We start from the raw sequence: 26,831 nt of genomic DNA, 5'->3' as shown, positions 1-26,831 counted from the left end.
TAATATATAAATGAAGTGCGGAAAGAAACTTTTTGCAATTTAGAAACATATCTTTTTTCAATCCACAGTTGGCAAAATTAATATTATCGCTCAGATAAAAGTATAATATATAAATGAAGTGCGGAAAGAAACTTTTTACAATTTAGAAACATATCTTTTTTCAATCCAAAGTTGGCAAAATTAATCTATCGCTCAGATAAAAGCATTTATTAGCAAAGTTGTGTTGAACAGAAAGTTTTTTATTTGTTGTTGTGATAGTTGTGTGGCGCAGGAGAGAAGTGATAGAAAGCTTTTGCTGAACCTTGTTGTTCTTTGTGTAAACACGATGCTTGCTAAAATGCTAAATATATTAATTCTCAGGGAGGCGGTGAAGTCGACTTAACTTGAAAAAGCATAAAATTTCCTTGACTAATAAAAAGTACCTAGCCAATAAGCAAGTCCCAAACCAAAAACACTCGTGTTTTTTAAAAAAGTGAAAAAAATGCTACCATGTTATGTTTGATGTTTTGATGACCTCTGCAAGAAAAGAGCCAATCAGTTAGCATGAAAGATGCATAATTATGCACTAGGCATATATTATATTCCGAAATGTAATAATTAGTTTCTTCGAATTACTGCCTACGCCAATGAGAAAACTGAGATTTTAAAACTATTATCTAATATGCGATAATAATTTAAAGAGACAAATTTACAAAATAATTTAGCTGAAATTCATTGATAATATTTTTGCAGCAGCAAATGTTTTTCCACTTCACATTCGTTGGTTGGTTAGTGTCACCATGATAGGGTGACCATGATAGGTATAGCGACCCAACCTACGGCTAGGGTATACAAAATTTGGATGGAATATCACCAAAGCTTTTTTATTTTGTTAATCGCCTTTTTATTTAGATGTAAAACAAATAATTGTAGTGAAAAGTTAATGTCTATTGAGTTCCAAAAACTAAAGTGCAAGAACGAATCGACAGCCAGACACCGGGCGATATTGATTTTTTACACAAGGAAGGCATGCTTCGATTTATTACTCAAAGACTCAAAAGCCAATCTATTAATGAAGTTAAGCCAGTAAGTATATATTTATTATGTAAGTGCCTTAACTTGTGACGAACTTTAGCGGAGTCGCGATAACGCCACGGTGTTCTTCATAATGGTAACAGTGTGCCCCTTGGCAATAATCTATTGATAGCCCAAATATAGTTTAAATTATTTTTAACTCTGTTAGTATAAATCATTATTGTGGTATGAAGCAAACAAGTAGTCAAATTAATTTTTCTTTTTTCATAAGTGTTGAATAAGTTTTTTTAAAAATGCATCTAAAGAGCATTATGCTTTTGAAAGCTTTATTTTTAAAAAACTGGTTTGGATAAAGTCTGAGATTGTTTTATTCCTGGTAAAATATTTAAAATGTTTCGCTAAAAATTAGTAAATAATATATTGGTAAAAGAAATCTATTTTTAATAGTTGTATATCTTTTGTCAAGGCATAAATTCAGCAGACAATAATTAGCTACCTGTCTCAGCCAAAAACCCAGTTAGTTCTTAGCCTATGCAAATATTTACAAGAATTTTCTTGTCACAACAAAGTCAATACAATATTTTTCAAATATGGTATTTCATGTATTCATAGAACGACTATGAAATTCCGTATAGTTAGAATACAACTATTATTAATATAGAGACTTCGAGCATTAGGGTTAGATTATTTGAAAAAGTTTGTTAGGCAACTCTAAACCAAAGAGTTTGAAACCCCAGTTAAGGAATAGCAATGATGATACCAATACCACCCAACTATTTCTGCTTAGCACTTAGCATAATAATGTAATCGTCAAGAAAAGACGGTTTTGTAGTTTAACAGTTATTGAAACTTTTCTTTTTGCAAACAAAAATTTTTTTTCTTGTGTTAATAAAAGTTAATTGAATGTCCTCATTTTAATAAAAGCCAACGATCGGCATTTGTTAATGGATTTTCCCAAAGTTATGGAGCAAGGCCTATAATAATTAGGTTCTAGGAAAACAGCTATTGAAATAGTTATCGGAGGAACTAAACCAAGCCCTAACCTTGCAAGTTAGGTTAGATTTTTTATCACAATGGACTTAAGTGAAAAGTGAGACATTGTTTCCATGGCACAAACATTTAGGAAAGCAGTTTCAGGAAGGCAGCTTATCCATGGGAAATTGCCAGAATATTTGGAAGAAAGTACTTTTTTATTTTGTTGCTCTGAATAAGAAGGTTTTTTGTCAAAATATGTGTTGACCACATGGAATTGTGCACTTGTTTTTTTAATCCTCTTTACTTTGGTGATTTTTATAGGAGTGAACCCACAGGTCACCATATTAATTGCGGTTGCTGAAGCTAGCATTTATTCCTGTTGAGAAGCTTGACTTTTGATATAGCTTCCAATACTCTAGTGTCAGTAGAAGCCCAATGTTTATCCAAATACAAGATGGTAGGCCAGTGCGAGGGTGGTTACAGGGCATGGGCACTACTTTTCTCCTTATCCCAGACTCTGAAGTTGCTGCTCAGGACTTTTAAGTTCGGGCTCCCAGATTTTCTCACCCACCTTAGCTGTCATAGTCAATTAATAGGAGCAGCTATAGTCAAGTAGTTCGCCCTATCATGCATTGTTGAAGGTTGACCAGGGTAAGGTTGGAGGCACGCATCTGGTTTGGTGCTTCCTGATATCGACCCTGACATCCTCCCCCTTCCCCATACATAAGTGTATTTAACATGAAACAAGAGAAATATACTTCTATACATAGCACATTATTTTTGTTATTGCTTCACAACCATGCAATTAACAAGTTTTTAAAATAGATTTTAGGTGTATGTTTGAGGATCACAGGGTTAATAGGTTCACACAATTATTTTGATAAGTGAATTTAAAAAAAATAAAAGTAACTGCTAGATCTCAAACTTTGTAATAATTCTAAGAAAAAAAACACAAAAAAAATGAAAAGTGATCTCCATGAGAATTTTCCAAAATATTTGAAAGAAAGCAAATTATTCAGCACTTTTAAAGGCTTTTTGTCAGGATAGGTGCTGACCATTTAGAATTGTGAAACTGTTTTTTGAAATCCTGTAGTTTGGTTATTTTGCAAGTTTTTAATAGAGATTTTAGGTGTATGTTTGAAGATCACAGGGTTAATAGGTTCACACAAAATTAATTTTGATAAGTAAATTATTCAAAGAATTCTCTTCCTTTTCACAGAAATGCACTAACAAATTGTTTTTTCCATTGATCTTGCATAGCGTAAGCCCATGCCTAACCATTTAGCTTGTAAAAGAAGTATTTTTTAAGCTGTTTATGATACCCCCTCGCATTTAGGAACATTTAAGGCTGAATTTTAATGGAATATCTACATTTTTCAATCACTTAAGTTTTGCCGACTAAAAGCCATTGAAAATAAATTTCTGAAATATGTCAAATGGCCTTATTATAAAATTTGGACATGGACCAATGTAATTGCAAAGTTTGCATTATGTGTGCACTTTTCCTATCAATGAAGTTTTTAAGCAATTGACACCACCCCATTCACATGTCAAGAAATGAAACTGACGTAAGGTTTAAACATTAGTAATGTATTATAAATTGTAAATGCTGAATAGTCTGTCACTTAAAAAAATATTTATTTTTTAAGCAACATAAACACCTGCTTCTATTTTTTTTAACTATACAATATTTTGTAATTTTAAATAAATGAGGTTAAAATTTAGTGGGATTAAAGAATTACGCTGTCTTTAATAATTTGAATCTCTGGATAAATGTCATGTTATTGCATTGAAATCTGATGCATGTTTTCCATGTAAGAAGCTGATGACATAATTAAAACATTTAGTTTCAAGAATTCCTTTGATCACTGTCTTGATTAGCTTCTTTCTAAGTTTATTACTATTTTTTCCTATCTATCAATGTCTTTAATATTTTGAGAGTAAATAGTTGAAACACCTATAATCTCAACCTTGTATAATTCATGTTTCTTATAAGAAAAAAATGTTTTGTTGTAAAAGGAATATTACCCAGCTCCATTTTTCCTTTTAACTTAGTTGGCAAAGAGAAAATTTAATTTTAGCCTCTAAGAAAAATTGTTATCCATTTTGCTTGCAAGCTTTATAAACATAATCTGTAATGCGTTTTTTTTTTACTTTAAAATGTTAAGCAAAAAATAAAAGCAGTGTTTTTAAATTGTTTTTTATATGAGATGGAAGTAGTCCATTGAAAAATACATTAGAATAAAACTGTTAAATGCGTACCATAAACACTGAAAAAATGACACAAATCCAAACAAACATTTGAATAAAAAAATATTAATAAATTTATTATTTCTGGAGAAATTGGCAAAGAGCAAACTTATTTTTTAAGAATGGAATGAAGTATGATGGGAAATAGCAAAATAGTGCTGTATTAATATAAAAACAATTACGCTAAAAATGCACTGTGCACATGTTGATAACACAGCATAACCAACTTTCCTTGGCGTAAGTTTTTAAGCAAGTGCAGTATTAAAGTTTAAAAAGATCTTGGCTTAATAACACTTGCTTGGAATAATCTAATGCTGCTAAGATTTCCTTTTTTTAAGAACTGTTCTGTAAAGTTGCTTGTTAGATTATTTAGCTTAAGACGTTGGTTGTCTAATATTACAAATTTTCGATCAATCCTGAGCAACTCAGCTGCTTATAAATAAAATGTGTAGTTTCTTTCTTTTTTGTTACATTTTACAAAAAATAAATCAATTTTGTAATTTTTTTGTAATTTAGACTTTAGTTTAACATAAACTAGACTAAGAATAATTAATTGGAATGCAAATAATTAAGAATTATGCTAATAGATGTCTAACGAATTGTAAAACAGGACACAGGTCTCTGTAATAACAAAAATCCTTGGCATTCATTTGAAAATACATTTTTCCTGTTCTATTTTATTGTACTGACACATTGATCACGTAATTAACTAAAACATTTATTTAAAAAAATTCCCTAGATTATTGCCTCCATTTGTTTTTTACTTCAGTTGTTACTATTTTTTCTCAACAACAATGCCTGAAAAAGTGGTATGTGTTTTATTGTAATGTGAAAATAGGAGTGGCATTTTTGATAATTTGTTTTGTAAAAAAGTGTGACATATATATATTGTATGACATTTGACCTCTCAGTATGTATCATGTTAAATCAGCTTATGTTCATAACCTTTATCCATAGCTTTTTAAGTAGAAGTGGTTTTGCCAAAGTTTTTTGAAGGCATGTGAATTCTCTGTGTACAGGCTTTGATATTTGTTTAATAGCAGATGATCTCAAGTGGGTTTTAATTAGAATAAAAACATATTGCATCATTTTGCAATTGAATCGATTTCCATGGCTGCTTATGCATGTACAAATTTGCACTAGTTAAATTTTTATTAACGAAAATCTGAATATTTATTGTTTTCATCTCACGGGATTTCCAAAATTAAAATTGTTGAAAAACTAATGGAAGGATATGTGATTAATCACAAGAGAGAAAGTTGCACTCTCAAATATTTGAGTTTTATCTAATCTTTTTAAGGTTGATAAAGAAAGAGATCATTGTGAGTTTCCTGAAGATATGGAAGATTGTGTAATGGGAAAGAACGGTAAGGAGATGCTTATTAAGGAATATAAAAATTCTACTTGTTAGCCCGGGGATTCGTGCATTATTTGTCCGCCTGTGACAGGGATTCATAATAAAGCTACGGAGCAACCATTTTAAACAGACAAACAGTATACTGGTATTATTATAGAGAAAAAATATGGGCACAAAATGGATGTCGTGAACGTGAGTATGCAATCTTTTTTTAGAAGTTAATCTTCCTGATTCGTTAAATGATGACAGCCATCTAACAAGAGTAGCAAGTATTTCATCAGAGGACAAAGAAAATGCGCACCATGACGAAACAGCTGATAGCTGTAACGAATACTATTGCAAGCAATGTTGTGAAAACCAAAATAACGAATGTGCTTCTTGCTTGTGGAGGAAGTCCATGAAAAAGTTAATTCCCTACCAGCCATTACCTAATCACACGTTTATGGATTTTAATCAGGGTGAAAAAAGGAAATATTCTGCAAGGAAGTGCAACCATATCCAGCTACCATCTTTAATTCATCACAGTTCCAACGATAGCAGTTCGTCTGACGATGAAATAAAAGACTTATGCGCGAAATATAAATGTGTCAGCTCGAGTCCTACGGAAAAAAAGACAATCACTGCTACATCTACCATGTTGAAATACCATAAGCGTATTGTTTGCGTGGAACGTGTGGGAGTGCCACGCCCTTCATTGAACTTAGAAAAAATGCAGCAGGTTCGCCCTTTCTATATATTTGTCTGCGTTCCAGGCGAATTTACATAAAAGTAAAACAACGGAAGTACCAGTAGAAGGTTCGATAAAAGGTTGCGAAAATAATTTTTCATTACCAAACGCGGTAAAGATTTAAATCATAGAAAATGCCATCCAGTAAAAGATGGTTTGGTTCTTTTAGCCAGTAAACCATCAATATAGAAAGGGTTTACGCATATGTTAATTTGATTGGTTAATTTTAAAGAAATACGTTTTTTTTTTCTTTGGTACACGACTGTACATGTTTATAAGTCGCCCTTGTTGAATTTCTTTGTGCTGCGCTTCCTTCTACCTTAGTTTTAAATGAATAATTTTAATCCCCATTCCTATCTTTCGTCGATGCAGAGGTGTCGATGTCTACTTAATGTAATATTTTTTATCTTTAGAAACTTTTCAAGAGGCAAAGACCAAGATTAGTCAGAATTAAGGTAAACTTGAAGTTTCTCACAGAATATTCATTTTTGCGAAGTTAGAAAAACATATAATTTTCATGGCCTTCGCGAGGATGTAACCTCGCAAAGTCCAAACATGAGCTCAAGGAGCTATTTTCGGGGTAGTTTTACGAACTTGCTATTTTTGTAAATCTTGTGGAAACGAAAATACACCCGTTTTTAAATCACGCACACACACAAAAAAATAAACAAGAAATTGAAATGTAAAGGTAATACCAGCTGTTTATCAAACAAGCGCTGTTATTTTAAAAATCCCAAGTACTTTACAGCACCCCTTTTTAAATGTAACCTTATATAAGTCTTCTCGAATCCTTTAAAAAACGAACCAGTGGCTAAAAGCAATAAAAGGTAAAACAAAGGAATCATAAAAGGAGCAATGGTTTCGAAGACATTGTTTGCTCTAAACGTTAGCTACGTTTCATACAACATAACTTGAATTAACTTGAATTAAAGTCAACAAACAACAAGTAATCAACAGTTGAGCGCGGAAAAGAGATTTTATATTTTTTTATAGTTATTATGAGCCTCTGTGTTTTTGTTATTTTTGTGTTATTTTTAAAAGGCCGTGGATTAAAATTTTTTCTAAAGTATCGAGTTTAAAAAAAAAGAAAGTGTAATTTAATTGATTTTTATATATATGCATTCACACAAGTGTTAAATGAGAAATGTAATAAGAGCTCGCTCTTTTACCAAAGGTTTGCAGAAAATTATCTTGCGTAGACGAATAAGTTCCTGAATCAACGATCGGCTTTGTTTGATAGCAAAACTGGGCAGGTTAATGGCTTACATTGCATTGAAACTATTACAATGCCATGACATCTGCAAATAAATTCTAGACATAATTACTCCTTTGAGAGACAAATGAATAGCTGAAATTAGTGTTTTTGACATTTATATACTGCTATTTGGTAGGCTCAGGACGTGTTGTCAATGGATTTGAAGTGTTTGCAATTTATTTGTTGACTTTGTTTATTCTGGAGTCCGAGTTGAACAGGTAGTCTAAATATAGTAATATTTAAATATTAAAATATAAAAAAAACGCTTCTCAATCTTTTGAAACGTCTTTCGACTTTTTAAATCCGTTGCCTATCAGATAGTCGTGACTTGTCAAATAGTGTCCGATTAAAAATTTATTGTTTTTTTTTATCGTAATAATGAGTTCAACTATGGTGTGTCGTAGCATATATGAGAAAGTCGAAAATTTATTCTCATGTTTGTTTACATTTGATTATACTGACGAGTTAGTCACGAAAATGGATGATGATATCATTGCCAATGTCATTGACTGTCATCAAATTTTTTTTAGTATCATGACTAAAAAACTACGTGTGCGTTTTCTGTTTGCTGGCGTTGTGGGTAACGCTATGTGTTATTTGGTATTCCTGTGTTATTGGTACCCCTGCGTTATTGGTACCCCTGCGTTATTGGTACCCCTGCGTTATTGGTACACCTGTGTTAGTGGTATCCCCGTGTTATTAATACCCCTGTGTTATAGGTACCCCTGTGGTAATGGTATACCCCTGTGTTATTGGTACCCCTGTGTTATTAGTACTCCTGTGTTATTGGTACCCCTGTGCGTTGTTTCATACCCCTGTAGTTTTTACTTGCGCAACATGCGTGTGCTGACTGTTTGCTGACTGGTAGTTCTATATGCATTTTGTTTGATCTGATTTTCTTTCATGTCTATATTAGACTATAAATGAATGATCTGTTAACGGTGTTCTAAAATTCTTAACACCTAATATCTTGCGGTTACTTCAACTTTTTTGTTGTTTATATTTCTCCAATTTTTTTTATTCCTAAGAACGACAAACATTTCCAGACTATAAAGTAAAAAAAAAATCTTAAATGGCCAGTGTTAAGAGATGTATTGTAAAATTTAAAAACTAATCCCCGTATCGCTGACGTTTCAAGGGAGTTACAGTTCAATTTACTTTGACGCTTTTCCATGGCAACATTTCAAAATATCCTTATCTTCCCTAAATTTCTAGTTTTTTTATTTTAGGCTGTGAAACCATACAAGCCTAGCGATTTAGGAGATTATGTAGCGTTTAAGCCGATCAACGTGACCAATGCAAATTTTCCAACCAGTCGTTTAATCCCTGTGGAGGAGCCGTTACAGACATCGGGGTGTGTGTTCTAAATTTTGCATAGTTTTTTGCATAGCATGTTCAAATCGAAGCTCATGGGCTTCTGTTATTTATTTAAAATAGTTGTTATATAATTTTATCTATATGTATATAATATATATTTGTTGATAATGTAAAATAGTTTTTAATATACATTTTAAAATTCTTATATGGCAATTGCTACGAAATTTAAAAACTAATTTTGTATAGCTCATGCTAATATAAAAAATATATATATATATAACTTCTCGAAAAGGAGAAGTTTATAGGTCATAGGTTTTCATCTGTAAATTTATTTAAAATATTTCTCCATATTATTATGGTTGAAAATAATATCTGGAAGGTTGAATTTGAAACGAGAATGAAAAAAACCTCTTTTTCTCTCTGTATCATTTATTTTATTAGAATGATATTTACCTCATTTTCAAAACGAGGTTGTGTAATACTTTATATCATGTGCCGGCATGACGTGTGTTTAAAACGACAATATAATATCATTCAGTGAAGAAATGTTTTTAATTTGTGCCATCCAATCAGAAGGCGGAAGTAATGAGGAGTTATTTGTTGACATCATATATCCCATCATTCTATGTGTACCCACCAGCCTTTTGGAAATACTTAAAAAATGGAGATTCTCAAAAACCTTACTGCCTAATGATGCGTGGTGGTAACACGTAATTTTTTATAAATACTCCTCTTGTTTAATGTTAGGCCAATGCAGCCTCGTCCCCAGGACTTTTTAGGCTTTTATATTTGTTTAGGCAGTTCAACTATAAAAAGCCTAGCAAGTCCTTGGGATGAGGTTGAGGCCAATGGAAGTCTTTTGGGATTCTCCTTCATTTTGCCTTAGGATTTCCTTTGTGCTTATGTGATAATGAATCATGAAATATCGTACTTCCTCTGTTTGGCACACTTTATTTAACCCCTCTTTTAATTTAAATTTTTAAAATTTACACAAAATTTGTCAGTTACTTGCGTAGTTATACGCGAGCATTCATAATTCCATACTCAATTCTAATAACCATCGTGGGGGTTTATTTAAAGATGGGGCTTATTGGAAGGAGGGGCTTAATCCAGTAAGTAAGTACGGTAGTCCCCGTTCTATATTCAGCCCCTCCTATATTTACCCCCTCCTCCCCAAGGAAAAAAAGAAAGGAAAAACAAATCAAATGGATAATAGTAGTTACAGAAACTCAATATTTTTCGTTAACCTAACGATATACATGTGCAGCATCAAGATGGTTCTTGTAATGGTTTATTTAATTGGCGACAGAATGTTAAATGATGACGAAACAGAGAAATTTAGTGTTATGCAATCCTGTTTCTTCCCATCCATTAACCTTCTATCTAAAACCACGTATAAAAAGCCCTATGGTATGGACGTATGGTATGGAAAAAACGATAGCAAAGAACCTAAAGGAGAGGCGATCAAAAAACAGCTACCAACAAGCTCTCTGCTGGCAAACGAGGTTAAGTAGAAAAATAAAATAACGATTGTTTTCTTCATACCTTAGTTTGCACCAGGCTTCACCTCAAGCAGAGCTCTCTCTCACCATATTGAAAGTCTTCTTTATCTTAGAAAGGTTGCTACATGCCCTAGAGGGTGGTGGAGGTTGGGAGGGGGAGCGAAGAGAGTTGGTACAGAGGTTGATTCTCGTGATTTTATGGTCTACGATGGAGCGCAGCAAGGTAAACAAGACGAATGGAAACCCGCGTGGTGCACGTAAAAGGTGTGCAACGAGGAGAGGTAAATAGTGAGCAATTTTAAGTTATTCCCTTTTTAGTTGAAACAATTAATTTATGTACAAAATCATTAGTTATTTTAGCCATCTTAAAAACTGTCTTACGAGGTGAACCTTCAAGTTTGGTCTTTCACAGAGCTAAAGTTTGCTAGTAAAGCTAGCAATCTAGCTGCATAACAAATCAAATTAAATTAAATCAAATATATTTCATGTAGCTAGCTAACCCGCCAGCTAGCTAGCTGGAGTTAGCTAGTGTAAGTTACCAGGACAGCAATTAGCATTCTGTGAGGGGCCTGCCATTAATTTTTCATATCCCAATGCAGGAATCCCACAGACTTTATATTTGAATCAAATCAAAGTAACATATTTCAGTAGGAAGTACAGATCAACCAGGTTACTGTGAAAATAAATAAATGTTACAGAGCTTGAGTAAAAACTAGAGTAAAGCATAAGCTATTTCCCAAGCTCTTTCTGGCGATAAGTACGCTACCATGGAAACTGTTACAGTAAGATGAGCTTGTAATGGCACCAATCACCATTGACAGGACATGACATCACATGAAGTGGCAATAGATAGATAGATAGATGTGCATATTTTACATGGCTAGCCTCACAAATATCGAGGGATATACCCTGTCTATTATTTCCAGGAGGGGCCATGGCGTAGATGAAGAGTCCTAGAGTATTTAATGCTCATTTTGAGCTACGCAGACCCAATTAGAGCTCGCGCTCTACTAGACAACTCCCGGCAACATCCAACGGCCCACACAGTGTGCCATCTTCCCAATTTCCCTCACATGGCTTGGGTTAACCCGGGGCTATGGTAACATTCACTCGCCCATGTTGAATCGCCGTCAAGAGGAATCGAACCCCGGTCTCCCGCACAGAGTACGAGAGCTATAACCACTAATCTACGGCGCCACAAAGTGTTAATAAAAGTGTACATAAACAGCAGAAGTATTAATCAGTATGAAGCAAGAGTTTTGTACTTAATGCAAGATTTAAATTGATTTCAATACACTTTGTCTTAGAACAAAGGTCCAATGACACCAAGATGCTAAAACTTGATGGCGAATAGATTTTAATCCAAAACTAGTAGTACAAACAGATTGATAGTTTATAAGACCAAGGTGTTGAGACCTAGTGTTGTAGGGATGGGAGAAGTCAACTGCAAATGTATTAAGGATAGGCTCTGGTACATTTTTATTAAAAAGATCATGTATGAAAAGTGTATTTAGAGCATGAATCAAGTCCCTGAACTTCAAAAGACCTAACTCTGAGTAGAGCCTATTTGACAGTGTTGTAAGATCAGCAAAACTAATCAATCAAACAGTGCAGAAATTCTGTTAATATTGATATTTGAGAACAGTAGTTTATGTTTGAATAGAAAAGTGCAAAATACAATGTAAGCAAAACCTCTTTTGGAAGCATGTGTTTTATTTTCGTAAGGATTCCATTAGCTCTCTTAAGGTGTGAGTAAGGGAAAAAAATATTTTTTTTTGCAAATTTTTTTTTAACTTCTTTTATAAAAAGAAAAGTGAACTTTTTAATGGTGAAATTATTTTTTTATAAAATAGGATAGAAATGCGACTTTTTTCCAAAAACACAATCCTCATCATTTGTCTTCCAGCTGAATGTGCTAAAAAGATCAAAAAAAAATAGAGGTGTAAATGTTTATGTTTCTCACTTTGGGAATAAACTGTGATATGAGCATATTTTGTAACAATAACGTAACCACAACCAATGTTGTAAAAAACGATACCATTGAATTTTTTGTATTGCTTTTCTTTTATGATTATTTGTTTTTATCCGATCAATTAAAAATCACTTTTTTCAATTTATCTTTCATTAATGCTTTTTCCGGAAAAAGTTTTTTTTACAAGCGAGCAACACTAACAACATCAAGCTATATAAAATATTAAAAAATGTCTACTTATCGTCAAAAAGCTTCTGTTACTTCAAGAAGGAGAAAAAAAATTAGAAGAAAGTGTTTTAACTCTCCAGCCAGGCGAAGATTGAAAATAAATAATAATACGCAAATTGAACAAAAGCGTAAGTGGAAAGAAAATAATGGATGTTTTATCCAGCGATAGAGAATATGACTCAGACATTTATGTTATCATATCATTTTTTTAAATCTCTATTCCATCAGATTTTGTAACATTTTTTCCTTTTCCTTTTTGTTTATTTTTACTTTGCCCGTCTCTCTTCTTGTGAATATTTTTTTAAGTGCGAATATGAGCAGACACACGCGTTGTACATAAGTTGTTAAAAACTACATTTAACTATACAAAAGTGATGATATTTTTAAAAATATTTAAAGCTCTTTTTCGCAATGTTCATTTTTTGTGTTAGTACTACTAGCCTTTTTATCTTCATTTACAAAACTATAAAAGCTACAAGGTGGAGTGTGAGTGGCTTTTAAAGACATATGTTGTATCCAAAAACGATTTTAAATTTAATTTGTAAGTGTGAACAGATTTCGAGTTATGATGTATTTTTTAGCGAATTATGGTTTGTAATTTGATAAAAGAAGTTAATGGAAAATATCTTCAAAACGGAAAATAATTACAGTTTAATTTTCAGATCGTTTTTAGATCAATGTGTTGTGATTACAAAACAGTGAACATCAATCATACAAAACTAAAAGTTTTGTAAATGGAGATGCATTAGTAAAGGGGGGTCATTTTTTAGCGTCTTTTAACGTCTTCAATTTTATTTCGCTTTCAATAATTTCTATATCATCTTTTAGGCAATTTTATAAACTTTCAGAAAATATTAAATATCATTATTAGGCCACCATCAAAAATATGTTGTGTTCGCGTCCTGAAGACCCCGGAAAAATGAGTCGGTCGGGCGTATTTTACCCCGGGATTTTCAGATCGGAGAAGGCAATTTCGTTCCCAGGGTCAAGACAGTATAGCGCCACTCGACATCGTTTGTGGACCATTTTTCGCCGCCCTGTAAACTGTCAGTAGCCACAGGAATGCCCTAAAGGAATTAATTTTTACCGAAATTAATTTTCGCGAGTTTTTGTCAATTTTGCATAAATTAGTTCTAGTAAAAAAAAAATTCTTTTTAAAAAATATGTCGCGAAATTTTTTCCCGGTCTTTTTCCGACTTACCGACGCGGGTTTTTATTACCAAAAGGGAGTCGGTCAGAGGACACGAACACAACATATTTTTGATGACAGCCTTACAACTTTCACGTAATTTTAATAGAAGCTATTCTAAAACATCAAAGTTTTTCCCTTACTCACACCTTAAAGGGAACTTGAGGTATAAAATGATGTTGGACTTATATTACAGAGCTTAAAAAGTTGGTTAACAAGTTTTTTAAAGTTTTTTAAAAAGCTCTTTTTGTTCTCAAGATATTCACATTTAAAGAATTTCATATTTAATTATGCTGCAAAAATTGTGATGTCATATTTAAGCAATAGCATTATTTTTTTCACATGTTCTGTCATCATTAATTTTAGACATATTAAAGGACCCAATAACTCAGGATCTGCAACTTGGTTTGCAATAAAAAAATTTGTGTAAGCTTGCATATGCCCCATATGTTTGCTCACAAAATTTGATTGCAAACTGAGGGTCGTCAGCAAGAAATAAGAGGCCTGGGACGAGCTAAAAAATTTATTTTTGGCAAAAAAATTGTGTTATCAATGCATTGATAAAGTTTGAAAGCACATCCCTTAACAGGTTTAAAATGAATGATTAAGACCCAACTAAGGTCCTTGCCCTGCCAGACAACTCCCTGCAACATCCAACTGAACTATCAAGGCTTATTTATATAAGCTAATAAGTTTGCCTAAAAATCAACATCCTTCCTCCATCATTTCCCTATCCAATGTGAAAGAACCTTAAAAGTGCTAAATCTATAGCTGCACACAACACATTCAAGCTCTTCAAACCTTCCAGCCCATCCTTTAAAACTGCCTTTTGCTACATCAGCCAAAAACATTTTAAAAGTTAATGATTTAATATTTTAAACAATTAGCATCCACAGACTCTAATACAGACACAATACTTCCTAAGATTAACACTTACCAGCACACATTAACACTTACCAATCACAGTACTGATTGTTGAGCCAGTGTACCATTTATGGGAATCTTATCCAACTAATTAATCTTGTTTGCCTGGTACGGATAGACAAACCAACCCAACTATCAAAAAAATTTCAGAAAGTGGGCAACTGCCTGTCAACCTTTAACAACCTGTCAACCTCCAACAACCTGATATGACTTGACAATTGAAGGGTTGTTATTCCAGACTGTTATATACAACTCATTCTGTCAGTTCTTCATTTGGCGCACAAAGGCATCAGCTCAATGACTAGGCGTGCTAATAAGTCTATGTATTGGCTGGCCATGCAAAAGTCAATTAAGAATTATGTTATACCTAGTTTAAATGAAATAACATTTCACCCCAACAATGCAAGCAGCACCCTATTCTTGGTGTTAAATTCGGCAAACACATTTTCAATAATACTGCTGCAGATGGTTTTTTATATAATGATAAGCAGAAAGAGACATATTGCAGTACCCAACAACCTGAGTCCTGCCCAACTGCATATTCACTGCAAGATGCTAGACTGTATGCCTGTTCTTCTATAGTATGATCGTCCCCACAAGCAAGAGCACAATTGTGAACTATCATGACCTTTTGTATCCTTGCTTGTTGCACAGTATGTTTTAATTTTGACTACCAACCATCATTTAACTAGTTGATGGGAAAAAGAGGGAAAAATGGTAAAAAAATCTGGTTGAATTGTACAGTACCGCCTGCGTGTAACTTTACATGTACGCGAGTTTTACGACCTCATGTAACGATCTCATGTCTACATAAAGAACGTTCACATATCTTTTGTTTACACACGAACTTAATTGCTTTCTATTCTTATCGTCGTGCGCGAGTCATCACAATAAGATTTGATGAATCCTTTTGTTGTCACATGTAACATGCATGTTATTGTTTAAAAGTGTTAAAGATCACGAAGGCTATTGAAATATATTATTTTAGAAAAAAGAACGAACATAACACAAAAAAACTAATGTTGCTACTTTTTAAAACTTTTAATAATAATTCTTTATCATCGAAGCATATTTTTTAACATGCAAAACTTTTAAAAGTTCTTCTTATAAAAAGCAACGTTTAACAGCGCAAACGGAAAAACCCTACTTTCAGGACTTTCCCCTTTACGATAAGATTTTGAAAACAAATTAAATTTCAATACCGAAGAAAGAAAAATCTAAAAATCTAACTTTTGACGTTCTTGACAGATCTAATTGTGAGAACATTTTGTTTTGCGATGCGATCTAAAAAAGCTTTTCTATCGCCGTTTTTAGTTCTTAAATTTTTAAAACGCGATCTAAAAAAGCGTTTCTATCGCCGCTTTTCGTTCTTAAACTTTTAAAATGCGATCTAAAAAAGCTTTTATATCGCAGTTTTTCGTTTTTAAACTTTTAAAATGCGATCTAAAAAAGCTTTTCTATCGCCGTTTTTCGTTTTCAAACTTTTAAAATGGGATCTTAAAAATCTTTTCTATCAGCGTTTTTCGTTTTTAAACTTTTAAAATGCGATCTAAAAAAGCTTTTCTATCGCCGTTTTTTCGTTTTTAAACTTTTAAAATGCGATCTAAAAAAGCTTTTCTATCGCCGTTTTTCGTTTTTAAACTTTTAAAATGCCATCTAAAAAAGCTTTTCTATCGCCGTTTTTCGTTTTCAAACTTTTAAAATGGGATCTTAAAAATCTTTTCTATCAGCGTTTTTCGTTTTTAAACTTTTAAAATGCAATCTAAAAAGCTTTTCTATCACCATTTTTTCGTTTTTAAACTTTTAAAATGCGATCTAAAAAAGCTTTTCTATCGCCGTTTTTCAATTTTAAACTTTTAAAATGTGTTCTAAAAATCTTTTCTATCGTAGTTTTTCATTTTTAAATTTTTAAAACGCGATCTAAAAAAGCTTTTATTTTTAAAGTTTTAAGTAAAGTGAGTAAAAACAATAAACCTTTGTTAAACTTTATTTTCGTTCGTGGATATCTTGACGACTGTAGCAATTAAATACAACAATGGGACACTCACAGTTCACATAAGCTAATTAAATTTCGCGAACAAGACATGAACTCTATTGTTTTCAACATGCAAAAATAGCTCATGTATTTAACAATAGGTTAACAATAACAACGAAAGTTCTAAGGCTACCGAAAGCTCATGCGAAGGTGATAACTATCGCGTACATGTAAAGTTACACACAGGCGGTACTGTACTCTCAAACAGAAAGTTCATTAAATAAGTCGACATCACAGAACAACCTTCTGTAGTCATCAGCGTTACAAAATGTTATTGGGATATCCGAATGCTGGAACAAAACAGCTTTGGGCCTGGTGGGTCCAGCGTCCAGAAGCTCCACAATTTTAGCAATTTCCAGTACCTGAAATCGTTCAAAATAGTGCGATATCTATGTACCTTTAAATGTTGTGAGAAATGCTGATACATCTCTCCTTATCTTCTTTCTCTAAAGTCTCTCCTGTTAAAGTCGTAATATGCGTATGACTAACCTGTAGGTTATCTTACAGGTCTCTGTATAACGCAACACTAAATAAATCCAATTGATTATTACACAACCCAATAGAACACCATTATATTAAAAAAACACAACGATTTTATCAGCAAGATTGGTTCAACACAATTAAACCCCACCACCAATTGATTCGTATTAGTAATTTCCTAGAATGGAAGATTAACAATCTCCATCTATTTTCTTTTCTGCATGTTGCTCAGCTCATTCAGATATGGGAGGAATATAAAGGAACTCCTACTTGCTTATAGTGGTACTGGGTAGAAATTTCACCAATGCACTCTATTATACAAGTCTTGATCAAACATGTACTGAAGACTATTCTTTCTTGGCTCCTTAGTTGTGTGATGCCAAGTATTGGTATTTCAGCAATGAATTCAGAAAAATAAAACTCAAAAAAAATATATAATAAATTTTTTTGAAAACACAGCTTTTAATTGGTCACTAACACTCTTCATGACCATTTTGTAGCACATTCAGTAGAAGTGTGCTATTAGCTCCTTGCTTTGTTAACACATCTGCTAAGTTGTGTTTGGCGGGAATCCACTTCAATTTAACTTCCTTTTAATTGATACTCTGTCTGAGAGAAGCCATGTCAACTCTTAATTGCTTGTCTTTTAAAGCTTTTGTTGAATGTGCAGCTTCATACAAAGATTTCATATCTGTGTAGCACAAGATACTTCCTAGATCTGTCTTCAAAATTTCCATTATTACATTTTTTACCCATATACATGTATCAATACCATTACCAAGTGCTAATGTTTCTGCTGCAAGTGTGATACGCACAGCTGTCTGAATGTTTTTGGACTACCATGTGATGGGTGTCATGATGTTCTCAACACCTTTGAGAAAAACAAAAATTCCACTTTAAGAGCTTCCGTCATGTAGAGTTCCAAATGAGGTGTCAGCATACAAGATTAATTGTAATGGAGGTTTCAACTTCCCAAATTTTAGGTAAATATCAGGATCCAATTTCAACTTCTTTACCAATTAATTAGCTCTCAAAACATCATCAAAATTTGCACGGTTTAACTTTGTGCTTAATTGACAAATATTAAAAGAAATGTCTGGCCTTGATTGAGATGATACCCAATTTAATTGACCACGAATTCATCGATACTTAGATTGCTCTTCATGTGAGAGTTGTTGATGTCTGTCTTTGGTGCTATGGTAACATTCACTCGCCCATATTGAATCGCCGTCAAGAGGACTCGAACCCCAGTCTCCCGCACAGAGTACGAGAGCTATAACCACTAATCTACGGTGCTACATATTTGCTTTGGTCATGCTCAATAGAACTATTGAATTGTTGTATGTTGACTCTGACATACTTGAAATCTTGTGATCCTTCCCAAAGAAAATCATCAACATGTATTACAATCAATCCTTGGCAACAGTCATATTGAATCCAATAATATAAAACCTCGTCAAAATGAAGACATGCTCATTCCCAAACCAATTAACTGTTCCTTTACTCGTAAATACCAAGCTCTTAAAGCATCAGCAAGGCCATTATTTTTATTATTATTCGCAGACTGTCAGATTGGAACCTCCTCTTCTTTGAAACCTCTTATGACCAATAAGCTTTGGCAATTTTGTTTTCCACTACATTCTTTGTTGTGATTACCCATCTTGTGGATATTCTAGATTGACCTATGTCTTCAACTGTGGAGAAAACATTGTTGTCATGCCAGTTGATTAATTCTTTGATTTTCGCATTCAAGACCTAGTCTTCTATATTTGCTTTTATCGCTAATAATACTTCTTCAGTGTCGTTGGCCTCAACGGTCGGTTGCCATTCACTCACACATCTTTTAAAATTTCACCTGTGTCTTCTGATGTATCCGAGGTCGGCTGCCGGACAAAAGGCAGAAAGGAGAGACCAAGATGGCGACAAGAGCTGTGTAATTTGTAGCTGGACTTATGTTATTTATAGCAGAGAAAGCTTTGTTGTGTTAACATATAGCCGTTCTTTTCATTGGCGACGAGGATAAACACAAAACAACAACAACACAGGGAGACTGCGAGTCAACAAAAATGGCGGAGCAGAGTTTGAAGAAGTTCGATCCTGATATTCACAGGGACAATTGTTATGATGCATTATTGTAATGCATTCCAGTACGAATGCGAAGCGATTGCAAAAGATCCACCAGCAGGAAGCGAGCCAGAGCAAGCAGAATGGATCCAACTCAACAAGAGGAAGGTATTTTTAGGAAGGTTTGCATCCCGGAACCTTCAAAAAGACTTTGAAGAAGTCGTTCCCACTGCAGAGAGGCTTACAATCACTTTTGATGCGACAGTTACAAGACTGAAGGAACATTACCAACCACTGAAAAACACAACATTGGCAAATTTTGAGTTCCACAAAATTAAACAAACAGCAGGTGAATTGATGATGACATCAGAAAAAATGCTCTCAACAATCAATGGAATTTAGAGGAGCTCATTAAAAATGGGAGGAAGCTGGAAGCAGCCACAGTAAGAGCTCAAAAGATAACAGAACAACCAATAGCCAATGTAAGCCATGTAAACACACCTGGAAAATACTCTAAGAGAAACCGTGCAAGAGAGGACCTCTTCAAGAAAGAAGGAAAGAGGAATGGATCTCCACCGAGAATGCCCAAATGTAATGACTGTTCATTGAAACGTTGTAAAGGAGGGAAAAAGTGTCCGGCATTCAACAAGAAATGCTTTAAATGTGGACAGTATGGACATTTCAAGGGTTCATGAACATGCACAAAAGGAAACAGAAAGCATAAGCAGACTAGGTAGGTAAACAACTCATCAGCAGAGAGCAACTCCGAAGAGAGCACAACAGAGACCGAACCGTCTGAAGAATCTGAGGATGAGCAACAGCGTGTCAAAAGGCTAGTGTATGCAGCCCGGAGAGTAGCAAAAACCCGAAGAGCCGCACATAAAACAAGAAAAACCCACCACCCAAGAGATACAAAGTCACTGTTGGCATAAAGGCAAGAGTGGTTAAGGCCTATGCAGATACAGACGCAGACATTTCTATCATGTCAAAAAGGATGGCAAACCAACTACAATTATCCATTGCAAAGACTTCCATCAAGATAAAGCCATATGGCTCAAAGAACCTTAAATGCCTAGGACACTGAACCAGTTATGTACGGTGAAGTTGTGGCAAACGTGCGATTTTACATCATCAAAAAGGACCTGGAAACTCTCCTCAGTGGTGCAGTATGCGAGGAGCTGGGAATCATCAAGTTCCCAGGCCCGACAAATTCTAACATCCGCAGTGTCAACGTAGACAACACAAACATCAGAGATCTGACCGCGAAGTACCCAGACCTTTTCAAAGGGGTTGGTACACTAAAAAACCACACCGTTAAATTACACATTGATGACTCAATTACACCAACACCGCAACCAGCCAGGCCGATATCATTTCACTTAAAGGCCAGATTCCAAGAGAAAATAAAAAAGATGGAAGAGAACAACATCATTGAAGAGCACCATGGCCCAGCACCATGGGTATCAAATCCTATACTGGCACCTAAAGAAAATGGAGGAATCCGAGTTACCGTGGACATGAGAAAACCAAATCGAGCAATAAAGGACACTCACATACCGATTCCATGTGTGGAAGATATCAGATCCCACCTAAGCAATTGTAAATCTTCTCCAAACTAGATTTTAAGTCTGCATTCCATCAACAGGAATTGGACCCAGAGTCACGCCATATCACTGTCTTCAATGCTGGAGACCGTCTCATGAGGTACCGAAAATTAGTCATGGGTACTAAACCTGCGTCAGGTGAATTTACAAAAGCATTGCGACCACTGTTTAGTTCAATCCCTCACGCACATGCAATCCACGACGATCTGATCTTAGCCACCGAAACACCTGAGGAACACTATAAAGTACTCGACACCATGTTTCATACCATACAGGAGTCAGGCTTAACACTCTACCCGGAGAAATGTATCTTTGCAGCCAGAGAAAATCCATTCTAGGGAATCAAGGTAACACCAGAAGGAATTATGCCAGATCCATCAAAAGTTCAAGCATTGAAAGACCCTTCTGTACCAACATCGAAAGATGACATCCTTTCCTTCCTTAGCATGATCCAGTCCCACTCCAGTTTTATCCCCGGTTTAGCAACAAAGACTCACCACATGAGAAAGCTGACAAAACTGCACGAACGTTTTGAATGGACCAAAGAATGTCAACAAGAGTTCACAGCACTAAAGAACGCATGCACTAACGACACACTAATGAGACACTTTAATCCAAAATTGAACACCTATATTTTTTTTAGCAACAAAGACTCACCACATGAGAAAGCTGACAAAACTGCACGAACGTTTTGAATGGACCAAAGAATGTCAACAAGAGTTCACAGCACTAAAGAACGCATGCACTAACGACACACTAATGAGACACTTTAATCCAAAATTGAACACCTATATTTTTGTGGATGCCCACCGAACTGGCCTCTGTGCAATACTCGCACAGGGTCACAACATAGATGACTCTTCTCCAGTCACGTGCGCAAGCAGGACAACAACGAATGTCGAACAACGATACCCTCGACTCGATTTTGAATCACTCTCTGTGGATTTTGGCCTTAGACGATTCCGCCACTACATTGCTGGAGGACCAGGAGTGGATATCATCACAGACCACAAACCACTGGTCAGTAATTTTGCAAGCACCCGAATTGGTTCGATTCAAACAGACAGAATAAAACTGCGACACCAGGACATTACCTTCAAAGTATCGTGGAGACGAGGAAAAGAAAATCCTGCGGACTTCTTATCCAGGCATGCAACACCCATTAACAAAACGTCATGGCAACAGGAATCCGACAACTGGAAAAAACTGTCTGGTTCCTCCAATACGACCCCTATACAGAAGCCATCTCCATAAGTTGAATCATCGCAGAAACCAAGAAGGATGCAGTGCTGAAGTCCCTGGTCAAGTGCATTCACCAGGGGTACATTACAAAGTCAAAGAAATTGTTGGAACCATACCGTAAGGTCTTCCACGAGCTGGCGATATCGGACGAAGATCTAATGCTGCGTAACGACCGCATTATCTTACCACAAAGTCTTTCATTTTGCACATTTAAACAGCTGCCATATTGCCTGCCTTCTTTCCCTTTTCTACTCACTTTACCTGCTCTGCTGTGAACTAATCTTCTAATCCACTCACTGTCTGGAGTTAGCTTATAGATGATTATGGTTTTTAACTTTCGTATTTCTTTATAGATGTATTGCTTTTATTTTCATTGACTGTGGTTTTACTTCTTGGTGTTTCTTAGATCTTTCCTCTATTGATGTCCCATTTGCAGCCTCAGTTACTGGTGCTTCTGTTACTGGTACTTCCGTAGTATTACTTTTAAGATCATCTACATCAAAAATTTCGTCCTCCATTGAAACACAGTTGTCTAACTACATAGTTGTTGGGCTCTTTTCAGAGTCTTGTGATAGTTTCTGTGAATGTAATACTTGATCTACCTTTTGCAACCGACAAATGTGGACTCTCACTTAACTTCAACCATACTTGACAAGTACTTGTTTATTCTCTTGTCCAATTAAAGTGCCTGGTCCATGCCATTTTTCACTGTCCTTTCTTTTATAAAAGACTAAATCTAAAGCCACACACTGATGAAATTCCAACGACACTGGTAAGCCAACAATAGGACGTGGTCTTGGTTTTCTATACTTAACACATACTTAACAAGAGCGTGAGACATTATCGATCAATTTCATGATTTTACTCCGGTCTTCTAAAAAAGAATTTAATGCTTTAATGAGAGATTTTAATTTTTCACCACTTAAGATGACAGAACTGAAGATGAAGTTTGATGATCTTGTTGCACATACAAAGGCAACTTGAGGAAGCAGATGGTCATAATTTTTTTCATCCAAATCTATTCTGTTTTTGTTCAAAAGTATGTAACAGTGACCTGTGGTGGTAAATTTTAAAGGATGGCATTCTCCGAACATTTTAACAGTATCATTGCTAAAATCTAAAACTGCTTTTGCTTTTCTCATTGATGTTTGACTCAAAAGCAAAGGTATTTCATTAGAAACAACTGTTTCTAGATTAACTTCTTTTGAGCCAATGATTACAGGTAAAATTACTCTTTTTATGGAATAAACTGCTGCACTATCTCCGAATTTAAATCTTGTTCCACCTGGATACTCTTTTTGAAGTTTATCACTATCAATATTATCAATGAAACATTGGATCTGGTTTTCCTCCATCCATATCTTTGATTTGGTGCTGTAGCCTTTCCTCTTCTAAACCTTGAACGCTGATATTACCTCTTTAAGTAAGGTAATTTTGCTCCATAGAATCTGTACTTGCCTATAAAACAGGCTCTATCTTTACAGCATCAATTGACACATAATGAGGCTGCAGTATCACGAAATATTTTCATATTATCACAAATATTTTCTTTAACTGTAATACCATTGAATCATAGTGTAATTCATTTATAGTTAGCCAACTGTTGCTTCTCTGGTGCAAGGTTAGCACTTTGTAAAGCTCAGTATGCCAAAACTCCACCAGGAAGTTCCATATGGTGAACTTGGATTTTGTCTGGCCTGGAAATTTGGCGGAAACAATCGTTTCGTTTCCATGATGTTTCCACGAATCAATAAAGACGTGACGAAAATCGTTTCCTTTGGACAATATTTCAAATTATAATAATTTTATGTTATAATTTTTTATAAATAATATAATTATTTTATATATATATATATATTATATTATATATTATATTATATATTATATATATATTATTTTCATTATTAATTTCATTATTAATATACATATATTATACTATTTTACTACTATTGACTATCTTGGCAATATTGATTTTTTTTGTGGCGCCGTAGATTAGTGGTTATAGCTCTCGTACTCTGTGCGGGAGACCGAGGTTCGATTCCTCTTGACGGCGATTCAACATGGGCGAGTGAATGTTACCATAGCCCCGGGTTAACCCAAGCCATGTGAGGGAAATTTGGAAGATGGCACACTGTGTGGGCCGTTGGATGTTGCCGGGAGTTGTCTAGTAGAGCGCGGGCTCTAATTGGGTCTGCGTAGCTCAAAATGAGCATTAAATACTCTAGGACTCTCCATCTAAGCCATGGCCCCTCCTGGAAATAATAGACAGGGTATATCCCTCGATATTTGTGAGGCTAGCCATGTAAAATATGCACATCTCTCTTGAGTAGGTCTTGTTAATAACTAGGGCGATTATGAAGTAGTTCGCCACTTATTTATCGGTTTAAATCTAACCTTAAACATTTTCCGCAAGGTGTACTTTGCGGAAAGCTTCAAAAAGCTTCAAATCACGGTATCGATGGATCGTTTCCCTAGACTCCACAAATTTCCAGGCCTGTTTGTGATTTAATCGTTCAAACTTAAATCCAATTGATTAATACACAACACATTTTACCAGCAAGATTGGTGCAACACAATTAAACCCTACCACCAATCGATTCTTTAATAGCCTAGAATGGAAGATTAACATCTCCTGCTTCAAGTTTCAAATTCGATTATCATGCTGCATTATGCTCATCTTAAAATACACAAAGAACAGCTAGGGGGTGAAGAGATTCAAGTCACAACATTCTGAGAACACAACTGTCAGTATTTGTAAATAAAGAAGACTCCACTTTCCATATTACATGGAAACAAGTGAAAATCACTTGTTTCCATGTAATATGGAAAAAATCTTGCACTTCAATATTTGTCTTAACTATGATAATTTAGAAAATGTTTTTCTCTAGTAAATACTAGATAATAAGTAGAAACAAAAAATAAATTTAATTAGTTCAAGGGTCAATATGCTTTTTCCATTCATTTAATATCTCCCGACCAAAGCCTTGTACTCCTTTTCTGAAAACTTTTAGGGGCCAACCAATATCAGTTAGATCAGTCTATCAATTGATGTGACAGTCAATCTGTCGCATCAATCTTTGTTTCGTGTAAATCAAGTTTTGGGCTGAGAAACCGCGCTCGACATTGGTGGCACTGGAAGTGATGAGAAGTGGAAATTTAAATTTAACAAGCAAAAGAATTTCATCTTTGCACATTTTATCAACTTTAGCAATCACTAACTTTAAATCGTCAAAAAAGTGTTTTGTAGGTTTCACTACCAAGCTTTCAAATCTGAACAGAGCATCAGCTGTGGTAATAATTGGCAATTTTCTCAGAGTTTGATCTTGTTACTTTTTTGTTTTAAGGTTCTGCTAAATTTCGGTTCAATCCCTCGGACTAGAATGTATATCCATATACAGAATAACCAGAATTAAAAAGATCCTATTTTGCTAAAAGAACAATGGTATTGCCATTGTTCTTTAGTACTAAGTATGACCATTAAGACCATGAAATCAAAAGATTTTTCTAAATTTTTGAAATTAGTCTTAAAAGATATTTTACTTGTTGTTATTAGTTTTACAATTTACATTTATGTTACACATTAATAAATTTTGAAATCAACAATTAAAAGGACTTGCAACAACGTCAATTTAATCAGTTCTTTGACTTTGTATTAAACCAATTAGTTTCAATGTTAATTAAATTGGTTCCTTGCATTGCGTTTTAAATCTTTGAGTTTAGTATTGCATAATGTTAAACCAGTTAATTTACCATAGAGTAAACAGAGAAGTAATATAAATAAGGTACGCCTTAATTACGAAATCATAGTTTCGGGAGTGCATTGCATTCAATTTCTCAACAAGACCGAAAGCCTTATCACATTGCTAAAGAATGTTGACAGATCGATTTTCTTTAGAAAAGTTAATGGTCAGGGAGATCAACACTAAGGATATTCTAGTGATCTTCTTTCGATTTCTGCTGATAATTGCTTGGTGGTTGCATGTTATTTTACCATTGTGATGTGTGTTATTATTATTTGTTATATATCTATAAGCTATATAATATCTCTGAAACTGCCACCTTGTGGTGTACTGTGTATTTATGTAGATTTTGCTTCTAACATTGACTAATGATGTCAGCCATGCTTGTTTTAGAGAATATACATTTTTGTTTCTGCTGCTGAACATACGAAAATACATTTGTTTCGGAAAAAAATTTGTATTGTTTATAAGGAAGCTAAAAAACCAAAATGAGCTGGTTGAGTAAGTTGAAAGGAGAAGACAACAGAAGTGCTAGTTTCTAATGATCTAGTCATTAGAAAATTCACTTTTGTGCACCTGAACCACCATTCTACTATATTTCATAAACAGCCCCAAAAGTTACTTATTTTGGCAAAATTTTACCTTCGTTTTATAAAGACTCAACTTTAAAATATGAATAAGGTAGGAAATTTGCTGTCATGGAAATTTTCAATATTAGCAAAGTTCACAAACATGACAGCAAAATGTGCCCAAAATGCCTATGGTTTGTTTGAATGCTTCGTTATATACTTTGTTTAAAAATGATGTCATCAATCCTTAAATCAATGCTGTGTTATAAAACCCTAAGCACAAGAAACTAAGAAGTGCACCACCAGTGTCGTACTTCAAAATAGTCAGGCTTATCATTAGAAAATTGTGTACCCAAATTATAATAATTTAGAGTGCCCATATCATTT

The 26,831-nt window shown here is 34.4% G+C and overlaps 1 protein-coding gene across 1 annotated transcript; it reads left to right on the top strand.

Annotated features, from left to right (window-relative positions):
- Positions 1–756: 756 nt before the first annotated feature.
- LOC130656632 (uncharacterized) lies at positions 757–15,973 on the top strand. Its single transcript, XM_057459524.1, has 5 exons — positions 757–1,065; positions 5,540–5,606; positions 5,812–6,314; positions 6,737–6,778; positions 8,808–15,973. Exons 1-5 carry the CDS (start codon positions 1,009–1,011, stop codon positions 8,943–8,945), a joined length of 807 nt encoding a protein of 268 aa, XP_057315507.1. The 5' UTR covers positions 757–1,008; the 3' UTR covers positions 8,946–15,973.
- Positions 15,974–26,831: the final 10,858 nt, after the last annotated feature.

Source organism: Hydractinia symbiolongicarpus, chromosome 9 (assembly GCF_029227915.1).
Source record: "Hydractinia symbiolongicarpus strain clone_291-10 chromosome 9, HSymV2.1, whole genome shotgun sequence".
Lineage (NCBI taxonomy): Eukaryota > Metazoa > Cnidaria > Hydrozoa > Anthoathecata > Hydractiniidae > Hydractinia > Hydractinia symbiolongicarpus.
This window is presented reverse-complemented; position numbering and strand designations above follow the sequence as displayed.

Bases quoted from the DNA above. Each gene is read 5' to 3' on its own strand.
- LOC130656632 (XM_057459524.1), top strand. From the start codon at position 1,009: ATGCTTCGATTTATTACTCAAAGACTCAAAAGCCAATCTATTAATGAA. The intron at 5,607-5,811 runs GTAAGGAGATGC...ATCTTTTTTTAG, and splicing joins TTGTGTAATGGGAAAGAACG to AAGTTAATCTTCCTGATTCG. The intron at 6,779-8,807 runs GTAAACTTGAAG...TTTTTATTTTAG, and splicing joins CAAGATTAGTCAGAATTAAG to GCTGTGAAACCATACAAGCC.